This window comes from Nicotiana tomentosiformis, chromosome 2 (assembly GCF_000390325.3).
Source record: "Nicotiana tomentosiformis chromosome 2, ASM39032v3, whole genome shotgun sequence".
NCBI classification, from domain to species: Eukaryota; Viridiplantae; Streptophyta; class Magnoliopsida; order Solanales; family Solanaceae; genus Nicotiana; species Nicotiana tomentosiformis.
This window is the reverse complement of record NC_090813.1, coordinates 166687297-166705362: the sequence shown is the minus strand read 5'-3', so window position 1 is coordinate 166705362 and position 18066 is coordinate 166687297. Positions and strand designations below refer to the sequence as shown.

Genomic DNA, 18066 nt, shown 5'->3' with positions numbered 1-18066 from the left:
CCGGGCCCTACTCAAAGATTCACACAAGTATATAAACTTTAAAAAACTAGCTTGGAAGCTCAAAATACTAATATAACATCAAGAATCAAGAATCAACCCTCAAAACTCAAAGATTTCAAAGTTCATAAGTTCAAAGTTTCAACTTTTCACAATTAGTGCCGAAACGGCCTCGGGTCACCCGGGACCCCAGTCGAATATGTGTACAACTCCAAAATCATCATACAAACCTACCGGAATCGTCAAAATACAAATTTGAGGCCGTTTACCAACAATGTTGATCGTGGTCAGCTCTAACCATTATAAAGTTCAAAAATCAAGTTTTCTTTGAAAAATCACATTCAAACTTTTCAAAAATCAAAACGGACCATGCATGCAAGTCATAGATCATCAAACTAGGCCATTAAAAGTCTTAAAGCATATAACGGAAAGCTAAAACTTAAAATGACTTATTAGGTTGTTATATTCTCCACCTCTAAAAGAAACGTTCATTCTCGAATGGACATAGAAATGTACCTGAAATAGTAAAGTTATGCGGATATCTACTCCTCATATTGGACTTGAACTACCAAGTAGCCTCCTCAGTCGGTTGAGCTTTCCAAAGCACTTTCACAGAAGAAACAACCTTAGATCTTAACTTTCGAACCTGACAATCTACAATAGCTATCTGCTCTTCTTCATAAGTTATATTCTCATCAAGCTGCACTGTGCTAAAGTCCAATACATGCGACTTGTCTTCATAATACTTCTGAAGCATGAAAACATGAAATATCGGATGTACCCCTGCTTGGTTGTGAGGAAATGCAAGCCTATAAGCAACCTCCTTAAATCTCTTTACGATCTCAAATGGTCCAATAAACCTCGGTTTTAACTTGTTCTTCTTCCCAATTCTCATCATTCCTTTCATAGGTGAAACTTTCAAAAGTACATTCTCACCCTCCATATAAGCAACATCAGGGACCTTCTTGTCCGCATAACGTTTTTACCTACTCTGCACTGAAGGCAATCCTGGATCAACTTTACCTTATCCAAGGCATCACGAACCAAATCTTTACTCAACATCTTAGCCTCATAACGCTCAAACCAACCAATATGAGAACGACACCTCCTACCATATAGAGCCCCATACAGCGTCTGTTGAATACTGTATTGGTATTTGTTCGTATAGGAAAACTTCGTTAATGGTAGAAACTGGTCCTACTGGCCTCCAATATTAATAACACATGCCCTCAGCGTATCCTCAAGGATCTGGATAGTTTTCTCGGACTGGCCATCTGTTGGTGGGTGAAATGCAGTGTTGAGCTCCACCTGCATGTCCAGCTCTTGCTGAACTACTCTCCAAAAGTGCAAAGGGAGCTAAGTGCACGATCTGAGATGATAGAAATAGGCACACCATGCAACCAAACGATCTCTCTGATGTATATTTGATCCAACCTCTATGATGTATACGAAGTCATCGCCAGAATGAAATGTGCATATTTTGTCTGTCTGTCCACAACTACACAAATAACATCAAACTCTTTCAATGTCTGTGGTAACCCTACCACAAAGTCCATAGTAATACGCTCCCCCTTCCACTCTGCTATCACTAACATCTGAGTTAACACTCCTGGTTTTTTGTTACACCCCATGTTTTCATACGTAAAAGTACGTTGTAAGTCAATTGATGTAAGTTCAAAAATGAGATCATCTTTGAAAATACATAAAGTAATTTAATCATATAACCTTTGAGGTGACACATATTTTAGATCATGAACTGCAAGTACCAAGAGGGTTGGAAGGTTTAGAAGCTAAACGAATAGAAGAAAATAAGTTTGTTCAAAAGTCGGCAAGTTGGGAATATTATAATCCGTACTTTTAGGGTGAGACTAGGGTGATTAAACTGATAAGTTTTCGGCATGATTTGGTTTAGATGTGTTCTAGCCTTTCTTCTTGATCTTTTAAGAGTTGTTCAAGGGAAATTTATGCATGTATTGTATACTTATATAGTATTCAATTCCATATGTGAAGTATAGAAGAAACTAGTTTATGTTGGAACTTCAAAACACAACATAAACAAAAAGGGTGAATCGCCCATTTGGCTTATGCCATCCGGCTTTCCGTTTGTTCCGTTCCTTTGATGTTTTAGTGTATACCTAACCCCAATATGATCCTAATAGATTCACTTACGATTATATAATTTTAATTATTATGTGTTGATGCTTATATTATTCCTAAATCATATTTAGACTTTCATATCACAAGTTAGCCACTATGAGTCGATATTACGTTCATAATTCCGTTTTGTCGATCGTTTCACACTATTCTGGATAACTGGATTTCCTTTAGTTTTATGTTATCATATTGTTCGAGTATCCATTCCTGTGTATGTTGTGGTGCTTGCTGTGTTTTTGGGGATCATCCAGTTTTAGGGGAAACTCTGCTGAAATTGTTGGAAATTCGAAGAGTTGGACAAATTTTGAGTTCCTTAGTTCTAAATTGATTATAGAGGGATACTAATGAGTCAATTAGCCTTATTATCTCATGTACATACTCAGTTTCTCCCTAAAATGGGGATAGTATCCTCCGTCCAACTTATGGACGACAAGCGTCAGATTACGTTTGTGATTCCGTTTATGGTTTCCTTCATGATCTCTTGAGTCCATATGATGCTGCCATATGTGTTATGCCTCATACATGCTTATATTGATTATGTTGGGGGGATATAGCCCATAATTCCAGTGAAGCTTATTGATTGTATGATGGGGGAGATAGCCCATAACACCAGTCGGGCCTATTGATTATATATTTACCTGCTAGGGGGATATAGCCCATAACACCAGTCAGGCATGTTATATACGTGTATATAGCTACAGTTTGCATTGCATGACTATACATGAGAATAGTTCAGATGTATAGTTACCTGATTGGGGGATATAGCCCATAACGCTAGACAAGTACCAAGTCAGATAGTAGTTCAGTTTCAGCTTAAACTTTGGTTCAATTTCAGATCAGTTGCTAGTTCAGAGTCTTGTTTAGCTTTCAACTTATATTTAGATTTTTAGCTTACAGTCATACTTTAGTATGCTTTACATATACTTTCAACCCTACATACTTTGTACATATCGTAATCACGTCCCTTCCGGGGTGCTGCGTTTCATGTCGCGCAGGTGCAGATAAATCTGCGCTTGAGCCACATTAGTAGGCCATCCACCAGCTATTGGAGTCACTTCGCTTACTCCCGGAGTTACTTATCTTTTAGTATATGTACAGTCAGTTAGTTTGGGTATGGCGGGGCCCTGTTCTGTCCAGTACTTGTTTAGTTCAGCACTCCTAGAGGCTTGTAGATATGCATCTTTGTAGTTAGTATGTTTTTATATGTCATCTTCTATTAGCCTTGCCGGCTTTCTAGATTGTACAATTCTTATCATCTATGCTTATGCTTGTTTAGTTTAATAGTTTATATTCATGATTAGTAGATTATCAATAGGTTTAGTAATGACTGACACTTAGTGTCGGTTATCCTTCGCGACCCTAGGCTGGGTCATGACAAACATGGTATCAGAGTAGTTCAGTCTTGGGATGTCTATAGGTCGTGTCTAGTAAAGTCTTGTTCAGGACTATATTGCGTGCCATACTTATGAATAGGTGGCTACAGGGTATTATAGGATGGTTGTCCTTCCTTCTTCTCTAAATCATGCGATAGAGCTATGTTATAAGAATTCAGTCTTCTAACGAAATGTTTTATATGTAGTGATGCCGCCAAAGAGACTCACAGCTCTAAAAATAAAGTTTTCTTTGAAAAAATCACATTTAAAATTTTTGGAAATTAAAGCACACCATGCATACAAGTCATAGATCATCAAATTAGGCCATTAAAAGTTTTAAAGCATGAAATAAAAAGCTAGAACCCAAAAGAACCTATTGAGTCGTAATGTTAATAGTCCTTTCTGCTTGACCATATGTCCGAAGATGGAAAGTCATGCTAAGCCTCACTTTGGTGCCTTATCCTCACTAAAATGACCCAAAAAATGAGCTTTAAATTGAGCTCCTCTATCCAAAATAATTGAAAGTGGCGAACCATGCAATCGAACTATCTCCTCGATATATAACTTAGCATACTGATCAACACCATTTGTTGTCTTGACTGGAAGAAAATGAGCTGACTTGGTGAGTGTGTCTACTATCTCCCAAATTGAGTCATAATGTCTTATCTTACGTGGTAAACTAACCATAAAGTCCAAATTGATTTCCTCCCACTTCCAAGTAGGAATAGTTATTTCTTGCTACAACCCTCCAGGCCTTTGATGTTCAACCTTTAACTGTTGACAATTTAAGAACTTCTCCACATACTTTGCGATATCATGATTTATCCTTGTTTCACCTGTATGGACTGAATATCGAGGGCTATGAGCTTTAGCCATAATTTCTATCTCAACATGTCCACATCAAGAACACACAATCTTTCTCTATACCTCAGAACCTCATCATTATCTCCAAGAGTGAAGGCGATAATTTCCTGATTCTTCACTTTCCCCTTCAATTCCAGTAAGTCTGGATCTTCATATTTGTAAGGACTCGACCGATCATTTTGCGTATTTGAGCCCTATTTCCCTATTTGATACTTCTTATATATGTGTTTGTTGTCTTGTGACTTGTGTGGATGGTTGGTTTGGTTTCTGAAGGGTTGAGAGGAATTTCTGACACTTAATCTTATTTTAGAATCTTATGTTGTAAGAGTTGATCAAGGTTTTGAATTTTGTATAAACAGTCTCGAATAAGTTATTTGAGGTCTCCAATAGGTTCATATGGTTATTTTGAACTTGGGCGTATATCCGGATTTGGATTTGGAGGTTCCTAGGAGGTTTTGGTGCTATTTGCCAAAAGTTGACAATTTGGAGGTTTAGAGAGTTCATTAGTTTGACTGGGGGTTAACTTTGAAGATATTGGATTCAGACTTGTGTACAAAGTTTGGATGTCATCGAGATTAGTTAGGCTTAAATCGAACGCTTGGTTGAAGTTGGGAAGTTAATGAGCATAAGAGAAGCTTAACTTACGTTTTGATCATCGATTCGTGGTTCTGATGTTAATCATGGTGTTTTGAGCATTCAGACAAGTTTGGATAAGGTAAAGAGATTTTTTTTGTGTTATTGGATGGGGTCCGGGAGGGGGAGGGGGATCGGGTGTGTTTCCGGGTAGTTTCAATTCATTTCCTCTTGGTTTGGATTGTTGGTTTTTTTATGAGTAACAGTGCTTCGCCATTGCGGAGCTTGCCTCACTATCACAGAGAAGAAGGAGTTTACAGGAGGATTTTCCTCTTTGCGTTCATGTAGGAGGTACCGTGTTCATAGAGAGAAGAGAGCTAAAGCATCGCATTCGCGTGCATGGGATGCATTCGCGAAGGAGTAATACCAGGAGGAAGGAATGACTTCGCATTTACGGAGCTAGGCTCGGGTTCGTGTAGGCTCAGTGGATCAGGCATCGCGTTCGTAGAGGGGGTATTCATATTCAAGAATAAGGGCAGCAACTGGGCAGTTAGCTTGGCCTTGGCGATTGCGAAAGAGGTCCCCTGATCATGATTAGAACAACTGGACAGTTTATTAAGTGATATAATTTTGGGAGTTTACCCATTCTCTCATATGTTGAACCCTAGACTTCGAGAGGTGGAGATTTTGGAGAGAAAATTTACTACTACATTGGAGATAAGTAATTTTCACTTTGATTTGACTTTATATTTTAATTTCTCATAGATTTCTACACCTAACACATGGAGTTTTAAAGGAAAATTTGGGGGTTTTGTCTACAACTTAAAAAGGTGTATTTTGTGAATTTGAAGGTCAATTTGGACTCGATTTTGGAATCTAATCGCTTATTTGGACTCATGGAGTTATGGGTAGTTGGAGTCTATCTCGATTCAGATTTTAACTGTGTGGACCCGACGTTTGTTAACTTTTGGGGATTTGTGTAAAGATCAAAGCTTTATTATTTTGGGTTGTTTTCTATGGCTTTTTTGATATTATTGAATTTTTCTTGACTAGATTTGGGTCATGTGGAGTTGAATTTGGACGGTTAGGTGACTTTTGCTTGATTTGAGGTTGCTGCATGGAGGTAAGTCTCTTTCTATCCTTGTAAGAGAGAATGCTCCCATAGGTGATATAATTGGTACTTGATACATGATTTACGAGACACGTATATGCGAGGTAATGAGCATATATGCATAGCTAGGTTTTGACCATGTCTGGTATTATGTACTTGAGTTGTGCTTTTATTGAATTATGTGAAGTTGTTATTCATGTTCAAATTGATTCTATGACTACGTGATAATTTATATTCATGATTTAGGAGCATGCCTAGGTTTATGACTTGTTGATTTGACATTTACATGTCATACTTTCTTATAAATTCATGGTCATATACTTGCCTTATTTACTTCATGATTTAGATGGGTTCTATGGCCTAATTAACTCATGATAATATTCTAATTAAGATAGGACATATTGAATAGCTTATTGAGCCATTGTGTTAAGTTGAGTTACATGATTTGCCAGCCATCACTTGGCCATTTGAGCTTTTATCCGTATTCTTACTATCCTGTCTTGTGCCCTTTTATTATATTGTTTCTTAAACATATGCATGAGTGAAAAAGTGGTTATTGAGGAAGTTGAGGATTTTGGCATTTCGGGCACTTGAGCGGATATTAGTACTGATTATTATATTGATGATATTATGAATTGGATCGGGTTTTACGCTGCAATGATTGATTGATGATCATTAATATAAAATGATCGACACTTGGATTATGGATCCATCCCTCTGAAGTTAGGCGATTACCCATGTTACCTTGGGCCCTGTGAGTGTAGGCACCAGTGATTCTTTTGGTGCTTGTTGGACATGTGGCATGTGTCAGGCACATGGATTTGTGCTGAGTTATTGAGAAAGGGATCCTGAACATGCACATGTATATTTGATTAGACTCACGCTATTAATGATGAAGGTTTTGTTGACTGGTATCATGTTTTATTCGGATATTGGGATGCTGATATCTTATTTGGTTTTTGTTAATAGAAAAGCATGACTAAATTTCGTATGAGTTATGTATTGAGCTTTTATACTTGTTGATGATATCATGTCTAGTTTCATGTTAGATTATTCTCTCATCTGCTTATTTTACTTCTAGTGAGTGTCCGAGTCAACCCCTCGCCACTACTTCTTCGAGGCTTGACTTGATAGCTACTGGGTACTATGGTTTGTACTCATACTACACTTCTACATATTTTGTATAGGTTCTGAGGCTGGTGTGAGTGGAATTCATCCGAGTTTATAGGATCTTTTATGGAGACTTCGTGATGAGCTGCTCTACTTAATCGATTCACAGCACATGGAGTCACCCTCCCTACTTTTTTATTATGTCTATCTACTTTATTCAGATAGACAATATATTCAGATGATTTCTCATACTCTTGTTAGATGCTTGTGATGATTGCGACATCCGAGTCTTGGGCGATATTAGCAGTTGTGGCCTGTTTAGACCCTACCTTGGATAATTATCTATGTTATCAGACTTGAGATTTTTTGGTTTTCTTATCTTATTGAGTATTTTGTTAAAGTTTGATTATTCAGCCTTAGAATTATGATTGTTATTGTGTTAGCTTGTCTAGCAAGCAGGTTAGGCAGCATCACAATCTTTGGTAGAATTTTGGGTCGTGACAATATTGCTTTTCTTTGACTTGAGAGATTAATGATGATGGAGACGAACCTTGTAGTATGAATCCACCATAATCTAGCTCAGATGTACAAACTCCTATATTTTCTAAACTACTCAACTCCCTACCCATCACCTTTTTTTCAGCTCTAAAATGTGCTAGACTTTCCACTGAATTACGACTTAGAGCATCTGCTACCACATTGGCTTTACCTGGATGGTACAGAATATCCAGGTCATAATCTTTGAGTAGTTCCAACCATCTTCTTTCCCATTAGTTTAATTCCTTGTGATTTGTGAAAACATCAACAAGAGCGCTATGTAAATTGTGCCTCCATATCTTCAAAGTGAATGCCACAACTTCTAGTTCTAAATCATAAGTTGGATAATTCTGTTAATGAAATTTCAACTTCCTTGAAGCATAAACCACAATCTTACCATTTTGCATCAAAACACATCCCAAACTTATAGCAGAAGCATCACAATAAGCTGTAAATCCTTTAGTACCATCTGGCAATGTTAAAACTAGTGTAGATGTCAATCTATCTTTCAGCTCCTTGAAACTGTTTTCGTAATCTTCAAACCAACGAAATTTCACCTTGTTTTGAGTCAATTTAGTTAACAGTTCAGATATTATAGAAAATCCTTCCATGAACCTTTTATAATAACCAGCCAATGCCAAGAAGCTTCTGATTTTTGTTGTCATCGTTTGTCTTGGCCAGTTCTTCACCGCATCAACCTTTTGATTGTCAACTTTAACTCCTTTACCTGAAACAATATGGCCCAAGAAGGCCACAGAAGCGAACCAAAATTCACACTTTAAAAACTTCATATAGAGTTCTTGGTCTCTTAAAGTCTATAGTGCTAGCTTGAGATCTTCTGTATGCTCTTCTTGACTACGAGAATATACTAACATGGCATCAATATCGATGATCACAAAGGTATCTAAATATGGCTTTAACACATTCTTTTAGAAATTCAGAAATGTTGCTTGAGAATTTGTCAACCCCAAAAGACATCATCACGAAATCATGTCCATAGCGAGTCCTAAAGACTATTTTTAGAATATCCTGCTCCTTTACCCTCAACGGATGATAACCTGACCTCAAATCAACCTTTAAAAAATACATTGTGCGTGCAATTAATCAAACAAATCATCTATCTTTGGTAGTGGGTACTTGTTCTTGATGGTTACTTTATTCAGTTGTCGATAGTCTATGCATATTAAGAGATAACCATCCTTCTTCTTGATGAATAAGAATGGTGCACATTGAGGTGATACACTTGGGCGAAGGAAACCTTTGTCTAATAAATCCTTCAACCGTTCTTTCAGTTCTCTCAACTCTGCTGAGCCATCCTATATAGCAGAATAGAAATCCGCTGAGTGTCTGGAAATACATTAACTTAAAAAACATATCTCTCTTTCTGGAAGAATACCCAACAACTCTTCAAGAAAGATCTCTGGAAACTCATTCACCATCGACATTGATTGAAGTGTTAACTTTTCTGCATCTGCCTCTATAACCCTTACGAGATGGCAAATATACCCTTTATCCAACATACTATTTTCCCTAAGATAGGAAATAAACCTATCTTAAGGCTCTACAACACTAGATATTAATTGGATCATAGGTTTATTTGGAATTGTAAGAGTAACTATTTTATCATGGAAACCTAGGGTAGCATAACAAAAGGCAACCAATCCATCCCCATCATGGCATCAAAGTCTACTATCTCTAGCTCTAACAAGTTTGCACGTGTGTCTCTACTCTAGACTGTTATTAGACATTTCTTATAAACTCTGGTTACAATCAAGGTCAGATTAACATGGGTAGTTATAGTAGTTGGGACATCTAATAGCTCTGACTTTTGTTTGAACTTGGATGCAATGTATAGGGTAAGATAGGAATAGGTAGAGCATGAATCAACTAATGCATAAGCACTTATGGAGTTTATGATAATAATACATGTGACGACATCTAGAGAAGCTTTGGCATCCTATCTAGCCACCATACCATACATCATGCATGTAGCACCCGAAGTAGCTGTAGTCCCACCTTTGTTTATATTTCAATTCTAGTGAGTCCGATTACCATGAGCAGGTGGTGCTGTCAAACCTGTAGCTGCATTATTATCTGGAACTATAGCACTTTTTTATCCTAACCTTGATGAAGCTTTGAATAATTCACCTTCATATGATTTGGATTCCCACAATGATAGCATGCACGAATCCCATACAAGCACTACCCTAAGTGGGGGCCACACTTCCCATATGTGATCCTTTATTGAAAATGCTGAATGTTGTTATTATGACGATAGGGTTGACTCTAGAGATTCCGGCCACTAAACTTCAGTCGAGGCGTCACAAAAGAAGAATTCACAGATTGCACATTGGACTGAGCTGGTGCAGAATTAACCTCATTGGATTGGTTCTGCTAGAAACCCCCAAATTTACCACTAACATTGCTGTTGAATCGAGCCTTCTTATGTTCGCTTTCCCTTTGCTGTCTCTTCCTCTCCTCCAAGTGTTTTGCAACACCAACAATAGAAGTGAAAGTGCAACCTGGAGCAAACGATGCAAAATAAGTTTCTCCATGAATATGGTCACCCAAGCCTGCAATAAACCTCTGGATTCTGTCTCTTTCATCGCAGATGACATCAGTTGCATACTTTGATAACTTCACGAACTCTATGTAATACTCTTTCACACTCATCCAACCCTGCCTCGATTTTTCAAACTGGACTAACTTTGCATCCTGGTCAGCCTGAGGTACAAAATTTTCCATAAAGGCATCCTCAAATTCCTTCCATGTGATAGGTAGAGTATTTTCACCTCAGTCTGCTTACCATGTGTTAAACCACACATCAACAACATCTTTCAACTTATAGGCAGCCAAACCAACCGCTACAGTACTTGTGAATTTCATAGCCCGCAAAGGCTTCTTTGCATCTTGAATAAACTATCGAGCATCATCTTGTACTCTGGTTCCCTAGAACTCACGAACCCCTAACTTGATGAACTAGGAAACCTTGGATTAATAGAACCCTAATCATTTGCAGCATGTTGCACATTAGCCTGATTTCCTTAAGCCGCAAGGTTGGTCAATAGTTGGATTGCATCCCTGGTACTACCAAACATTTCCCCTATATCTAGAGGCAACACAACCTGAGCAGCTTGAACATGCGGCTGTTGAGGCGCTTGAGCATTTGCAACATTGTCTTCAGAAAACCAGCAACTCTAAAACATGAAGAAATGGCCCGTAGCCCATCCGAAATACACCCGAGGACCCCGGGACTCCATCCGAACATACCAACAAGTTCCATAACATAATGCGGACCTGCTCGAGGCGTCAAATCACAACAAATAACATCACAACTATGAATTACACCTCAATTCAAGCCTACTGAACTAATGAACTTTCAACTTCTACAACTCGCGCCGAATCATATCAAATCAACCCGGAATGACCTCAAATGTTTCATGAAAGTCCCAAATGACACATCAGAGCTATACCAATTCCCGTAATCTCAATCCGAATCTGATATCAACAAACTTAACTCCCGGTCAAATCTCTTAGCCTTCCAAACCTTTAACTTTCCAACTTTCGCCAAAATGCATCAAATCAACCTATGGACCTCTAAATCGAAATCCAAATACGGATTGTCTAAGTCCAAAATTACCATACGAAGCTATGGGAATAATCAAAATACCATTTCGGAGTCGTCTACTCAAAAGTTAAACTCCGGTCAACTTTTGCCACTTAAGCTTCTAAAACAAGAACAATTCTTGCAACTTAATCCCAACTCATCCGAAACCGAATCCGGCGACACACGCAAGTCATAATACACAATACGAAGCTACTTGAGACCTTAAACCACCAAACAGGATGCTAATTCTCAAAATGACCGATCGGGTCGTTACATTTTCCCCTCCTTAAACAAACGTTCATCCTTGAACGTGCCAAGAACCGTTCTGAAGCCATGAAATCACTGAATGAACTTACCATACATATACTCGCAGGTGATCCCACGTCACTCCAATCAACATACACCCAAAAACACCATCTCAACAGAATATTATTCCTTCCACTCATACTGATAAGCTTTATAACCAAAATTTTCACCACACGATCATTTCCCAAAGACCCGATTCCCACAAAAACACACTGTATCAACCTCAACCAGCTGCCACAGCTCATACATACACCCACAAGGTATGACCACACGGCGTAATACATTGCCCATATAGGGGTGTGTATGAAATATGAATTATGGCCGACGTGCCGAGAATGATATTACAATTGTGGCCACTTGTGCCAATGAAATGGGAAGAAGTGTGAAAGATTATGAAATGACCTGTAAATCCTTTAAATAATAAATGTTTTGGGAGTATCGTTTTATCACCGAGGAAGGGTAGGTTGAAATAACCTAATCCCAAAACTACACGTGCCGGTGTAGGAGTGATGGAAGGGTAAAATCCCCGTGTTGATATGATGAGATTTTTCCCCTTACATGGGATGAGATTGATGTGTTAAGATAATTCCCCTTAAATGGGATGAGATGATTGCTAGTGGGTTTTGATGTGATATCGACCCACACGACATTGTGGTGAGACGGCTTAGCTGACCGGACTGAGATCGGATGCCATGCCGCGCACATGGTGGTGTTGTGAGTGGATGTCTCGGGATGAGATGACTTAGCCGATTGGACTTCGTGCTAAAAGAATGGTGGTGTATCGGTGCTAAAGATCTCCCAACTTAAAAATATTAAAATTTAATTGATACTTACCTTTCTCTTAACTTGACACTTTAATATTGTTTGAGGTTCCCATTGATTTCATGTTTCCTTCTCATTATACTATTACTCGTTCTATTGAGAGGGTGTTTAGTTTTACATACTAGTACTATTCCATATGTACCAATGTCCCCTTTGCCGGGGGCGCTGCATCTTTAATGGATGCAGGTGGTTCCACATCAGGCGGCATTGATCAGTGATAGCAGTATACCCTCTCCTCAGCTAACTTGGTGAGCCCTACTTCCTTTTGGGGTCTTGTATCTTTTGCCCTCTATGTATAGTGTTTTGGAGGTATAGACGGAGCCTTATTGCCAGCACCATCATACTACTTTGCTGTATCCATTAGAGGCTCATTAGACATAGTGTGGGTTGTATCTTATTTTGGGAAAGTTAAACTAAAGGTGTTGTATTTGTATCATATGTTCCACTTCAAACTATGAAAGTGTATGTATTTTTAGAATTATCAATGACGCAACTAATGGTAATGAACTGGTGTTGTTCACATGATCTCTCATTGTCTAATTAATGAAATATATCTTCTCTTTATTCATGGGTGAGTTTGGTTAGAAGGAATTGTACAGGCTTGCTTGACTGGCATATCTCGGTTGAGCGCCAGTCACGCTCCCCGAGGTCAGGGAGTGAAACTCAATAGGGGACAAACCGAAACATTAGACATGGGCTACCACTATAGCTTCCCTCAATAGAGGTAAGCACATAAGCAAAGTACAAGAATCACGAAACGCACCCATATATGAGGCAGATAGGAGGACTCATACCGATAAAATAGGAACAGATCAAAATAAGAATGATGCTCCTCTATGACAAATCGAAACCCTACCTGTAACGACACTATCTGGTGTAGCGGCCTCAGCCCTACCATGAAAAGCATATCAACGGGTCGGGCCTCCCAGTCTAGGGTGCCCTTTACCCACTTGTCCTCCACCCCTAGCTGGTTGTGCAGGTGGAGTAGCAACTGGAATGGAGCCCATAGCCTGAGTGCTCTGATGAAATCCACCTCTCCCTAATCTTGGACAATCTCTCATGATATGCCTAGTATCGCCACACTCATAACAACCCCTCTACGGGCATGGTTGCTGGTACTGAGTCTGTGCTGGATAACTGGAATAACTATTGTAGGAACCCCGCACAGGTGGTGCACTAAAAGATGACTGCCCATATGAGTACCTTGAGGTCCTTGACTAACTGGAGCACCACAAGTAGTCTGAAGTGCGGACTGGACTGGCCGACTGCCCGAGCCTCCGTCGTGATGGGTCATAGTTGAAGAGTAGATCTACTGAATCCTCCAGAACCTCAAGACCTCTTGGCCTCCTTATCCTCCCTCTCCTCACCTCGATTACGCTCTAACCTCCTGAAATATCCACAACCTACTAAAATGGTGTATCAATCTCCAAATCCCGAGCCATGCTGAATCTAAGACCATAACTGAGCCCCACAATAAATCTACATACTCACTCTCTGACTATAGGAACCAAAGTAGGTGCATGTCGGAATAGCTCGCTGAACCTGATGGGGTAATCTGACATTGTCATAGTTCCCTAGCGCAACTGCTCGAACTTCATGCGCCACGCATCCCTGAGGGTCTGGGGAATAACTCCCTCAAAATAATCTGTGAAAACTAAGTCCAAGTGAGTGGTCCCGCATCAGCTAGCCTACCTTCCTCATAAGCCTGCCACCACTGATACACTTCTCCCGACAACTAAAATATAGTAAAAGTAACTCCGCTCACCTCCACAATACCCATGATGTGGAGAATACAATGACACTTCTCTAGAAAACCATGTGCTTTCTTGGTAGTTGTGCCATTGAAAGTAGGTAGACAATACTTATTAAACCTCTCAAGCCTCTTTTGCTCCTCCTTTAATGCACCTGGCCTGACCTCAGGCTGAACCGAAACAACAGGATGTACCGGCACTACACCCAGAGTATGACCAACATGAGCCCGCTGCTCTGGAGTATGGGCGGCGAAGTGTCTGGGCACCTTCCCCAATCTGTGAAGTAGATAGTGCAATGAAGATCAATCTCGCTTGAGCCAATGTACCAAACTTAGTCAGGAAGTGCGCTAAAGTCTCTTGAAGTACAGGGGTAACAACAGGCTCCTCTGGTGCCTGTCCCCCAATTGGGGCTACCAGTGGCTCCTCAACTACTGCTCTGGTAGGTGCTCTAGCTGCAGCACGTGCCCCTCCTCGTCCTGTACCCTGACCCCGGCCTCTAGTAGCTCTAGGCAGGGATGCGGGTATCTGCTCGACTGATCTGGTAGCACGTGTCCTCGCCATCTGTGAGAGAAGAAGATATACAAATGCTCAAACATCGAAATCAACAAATCCGCACGACATGAATGAGAGAAGTAGAATATTCCTAATAGTTCTATAGCCTCTCTAAGATAAGTGCAGATGTCTCCGTACGGATCCGCAAGACTCTACTAAACTTGCTCATGACTCGTAGAACCTATGAACCTAGAGCTATGATACTAACTTTTCATGACCAAAATCCCTCCTTAGGAGTCGTGATGACACCTAGTCTCTAAGACTAGGTAAGCCGATTACTTACAATAATTAAGCCAGTTTAACAGTGCTATTTTAAAGCAGAGTTTAATATAAAAACTGAAATAAAGGTGAAACAAGCCTACACGACAATAATCACAACAACCTCCAAAGACTAGGTAATATAGAGTCATGAACTCTAGCTGAATACATAGAAAGATCTCAAAAATTGAAATACAATACTGTTCGAAAAACAAACTGACAGTACAATAAAAGGGGAAAGGACTCCAAAGGACTGCGACTACCAAGCAGCTCTACCTTGAATCCTCATGATCAAGAAGCTAACTCTGCCTGAGTCCGATATCTCCAATACCTGGATCTACACAAAATGTGCAGAAGTGTAGTATGAGTACACTACGGTCGGTACCCAGTAAGTATCAAGACTAACCTCGATGGAGTAGTGACGAGGTACAAATCAAGACTCCTACTAGTCAAAATAACATGTGCAGTATAGATGTATAAAGCTAATAATGAAAGCAGGAAACAACAAATGGTAACAAGAATCAACATGTGATATAAATAGTAAATTAATAAGAACATCGTAAAAGTACCAGTGAACTCAAATAAGGAAAACAAATGACAGCCCATTAATCAAGTCGTTCTTATACAGGTCTCACAACAAAATTACTCTAAGATACCTCATCTCATAATCACAAGTCACGAGTCCCAAATCATGAACCATACGCTCACGACACCTCGTGCCAACATTTTCAATCACCACTGCACGGATAACTCATGTGCCAATATCTCAATCCGCCCGGCATGGTTACAGGCTCACAATCAGAATGGAAGCAGATAATACAAGAATACATGGGCATGATCAATGAATTTCAAGTTTCGTACCCTTGAACTGGTATAAGTGGCATGCTATGGTGTATGCTTGTGCGAGTTTACTATCACGGTCCAAGTCAACTAGTAATATCAAAGACATTGAGTAGCTCATTAGAAGCAATACAATAAGTCACGTAAGGTGCATGACATACACAAGGAAAATCACACCACCACACTAATATCATCAACTTAATGTCCCCAAGCCATCGCATATCATCCCTGACATAGCCACCCTTATCTCTTTGTATTGATAACATCATAATAGCCACCTTTATCGCTCCGCCCAGACATTTAACATAATAGCCACCCGTATCACTCCAATAGCCACTCGTATCATCCCGCCCTGGCAATATTACACTAGCCACCTGTATCGCTCCGTACTATCATCAACAATAAGATGCCACCCTTATGCTCTACATAACGGCAACAATGAGATGCCACCCTTATGCTCCGCATAACAACAATCAATCCACACAACAAATTCACATGTGCTAACATCACAACTGCATGACATATCAACTCGTACCACAAGTGCCCATAGGCCACAACCTCTTAACAACAACAATACCAATATCACCACAACATATAACCCACGGCTCAAACACGATGTGTACAAAATCTCAATAGCAACAAAATGAACGGGGAAAGTAACTCAACAAATGTACAATATCCCATTAAACAACAACTTCAACTAAAATAGGTTAATGACTTTTAATAACTTCAACTTCAATTAATTGGTTAATAATAAACTCAAAAAATGAAGGTATTTCCATGAAATGACAAACTTCGAATTCTAGTGTATGACATAAGCTAACAATGAAAGAGATGACGTGAACTAGCAACTATGTGTACATGAGAATAACCCGGCAACGAAAGGATATCATGTAACAAAAATGTCAATTAAGAATAATTCAACAATAAAGGAAGTCACACAATAATAAAAGAGGTAACAACTTCAAAAAAAATATATAAGAGTAAACTTGACAAGTAAAAGATATGACATGTGCGAACAACTTCAAATAAAGCATGTGAGAGCAAACTTGACACCTAAAAGACATAACTGTGCTAACAACTTCAAATAAATACATGAAAGAAGCCGAGGAGTCTAAACCGGCCAATTTCTATATATAAGTTCGAGTACGCACTCGTCACCTCGTGTACACATCTTTCACATAATTTAAATAATACAATAAATCTCAAATCCTAACAGGTAGTTCTCCCACACAAAGTTAGGCAAGATACTTACCTCAAAGAAGCTAAATCAATACTATAAAATGACCTTCCCATGCGAAACAACCTCCGAATAGCCCGAATCAAGCCAAAATAACTAAATATCATAAATAAAAGCTATAGGAAATAATTCCAGATAATAAAGCTTTGATCTTTAATGAAAACCAAAAAGTCAACCCCGGGCTCGCACCTCAGAATCCAACAAAACCAACAAAATCCAAACACCCATTCCGATACAAGTCCAACCATACCAAAATTATCCAATTCCGACATCAAATCGGCCTTCAAATCATCATTTTTGTGTTTTAGATAGTTTTTACAAAAAACCCCAATTTCTCCAATTCAAACCACTAATTTAATGATAAAAACAAAGATGGATGTCACGCCCCGACCTCGAGGAGAATGACCGGCGCTCAACCGAAATACCCCGGTTAAGCAAGCCTGCTTGATACCTTCTACCCAACCTTGCCTATTAACAATATAAGAATCAGTACAAGTGATAGACATGAGAAGAGTCAAGTGTTCCACATTCTTTTTCCATTACTCAAAGGATATTCATTTATGATTTTCAAAATATTACAAGGTTATAGATGTGATGAAAAACATGTTTGCCAAATACCAACACTTACTAGTTTAATTCCAACATTAAACACCACCCATAACTTGTCTGCGGAGCCTCTAAGTACAATAGAAGAATAGTATGGAAGTGTCGGCGACAAGGCCCCGGCTATACCTTAAAACACAAAAAACAATGTCAAGTGACATAAGTCCCGGAACAGAGTAGGGCTCACCAAGACATGCTGAGTAGAGAGTGTAACTGCTAACGAGGACCAAAGCTGCCCGCTGATGAACCACCTGCATCCATTGAAGATGCAGCGCCCTCGACAAAAGGGACGTTAGTACATGTGGAATAGTATTAGTATGTAAAGCTAAATGTCCTCTTTCGAAATAGAACACCAATATAAGAAGGGG

The 18066-nt window shown here is 39.3% G+C and overlaps 1 protein-coding gene across 1 annotated transcript; it reads right to left on the bottom strand.

Moving 5' to 3' along the window:
- Positions 1-562: 562 nt before the first annotated feature.
- On the bottom strand, positions 563-10464 carry LOC138906021 (uncharacterized). Its single transcript, XM_070194539.1, has 6 exons — positions 10134-10464; positions 8117-8446; positions 7733-7891; positions 1225-1328; positions 1021-1131; positions 563-958 (listed from the first exon to the last, which is right to left on the bottom strand). The coding sequence occupies exons 1-6, from the start codon at positions 10462-10464 to the stop codon at positions 563-565; spliced, it is 1431 nt and encodes a 476-aa protein (XP_070050640.1).
- Positions 10465-18066: the final 7602 nt, after the last annotated feature.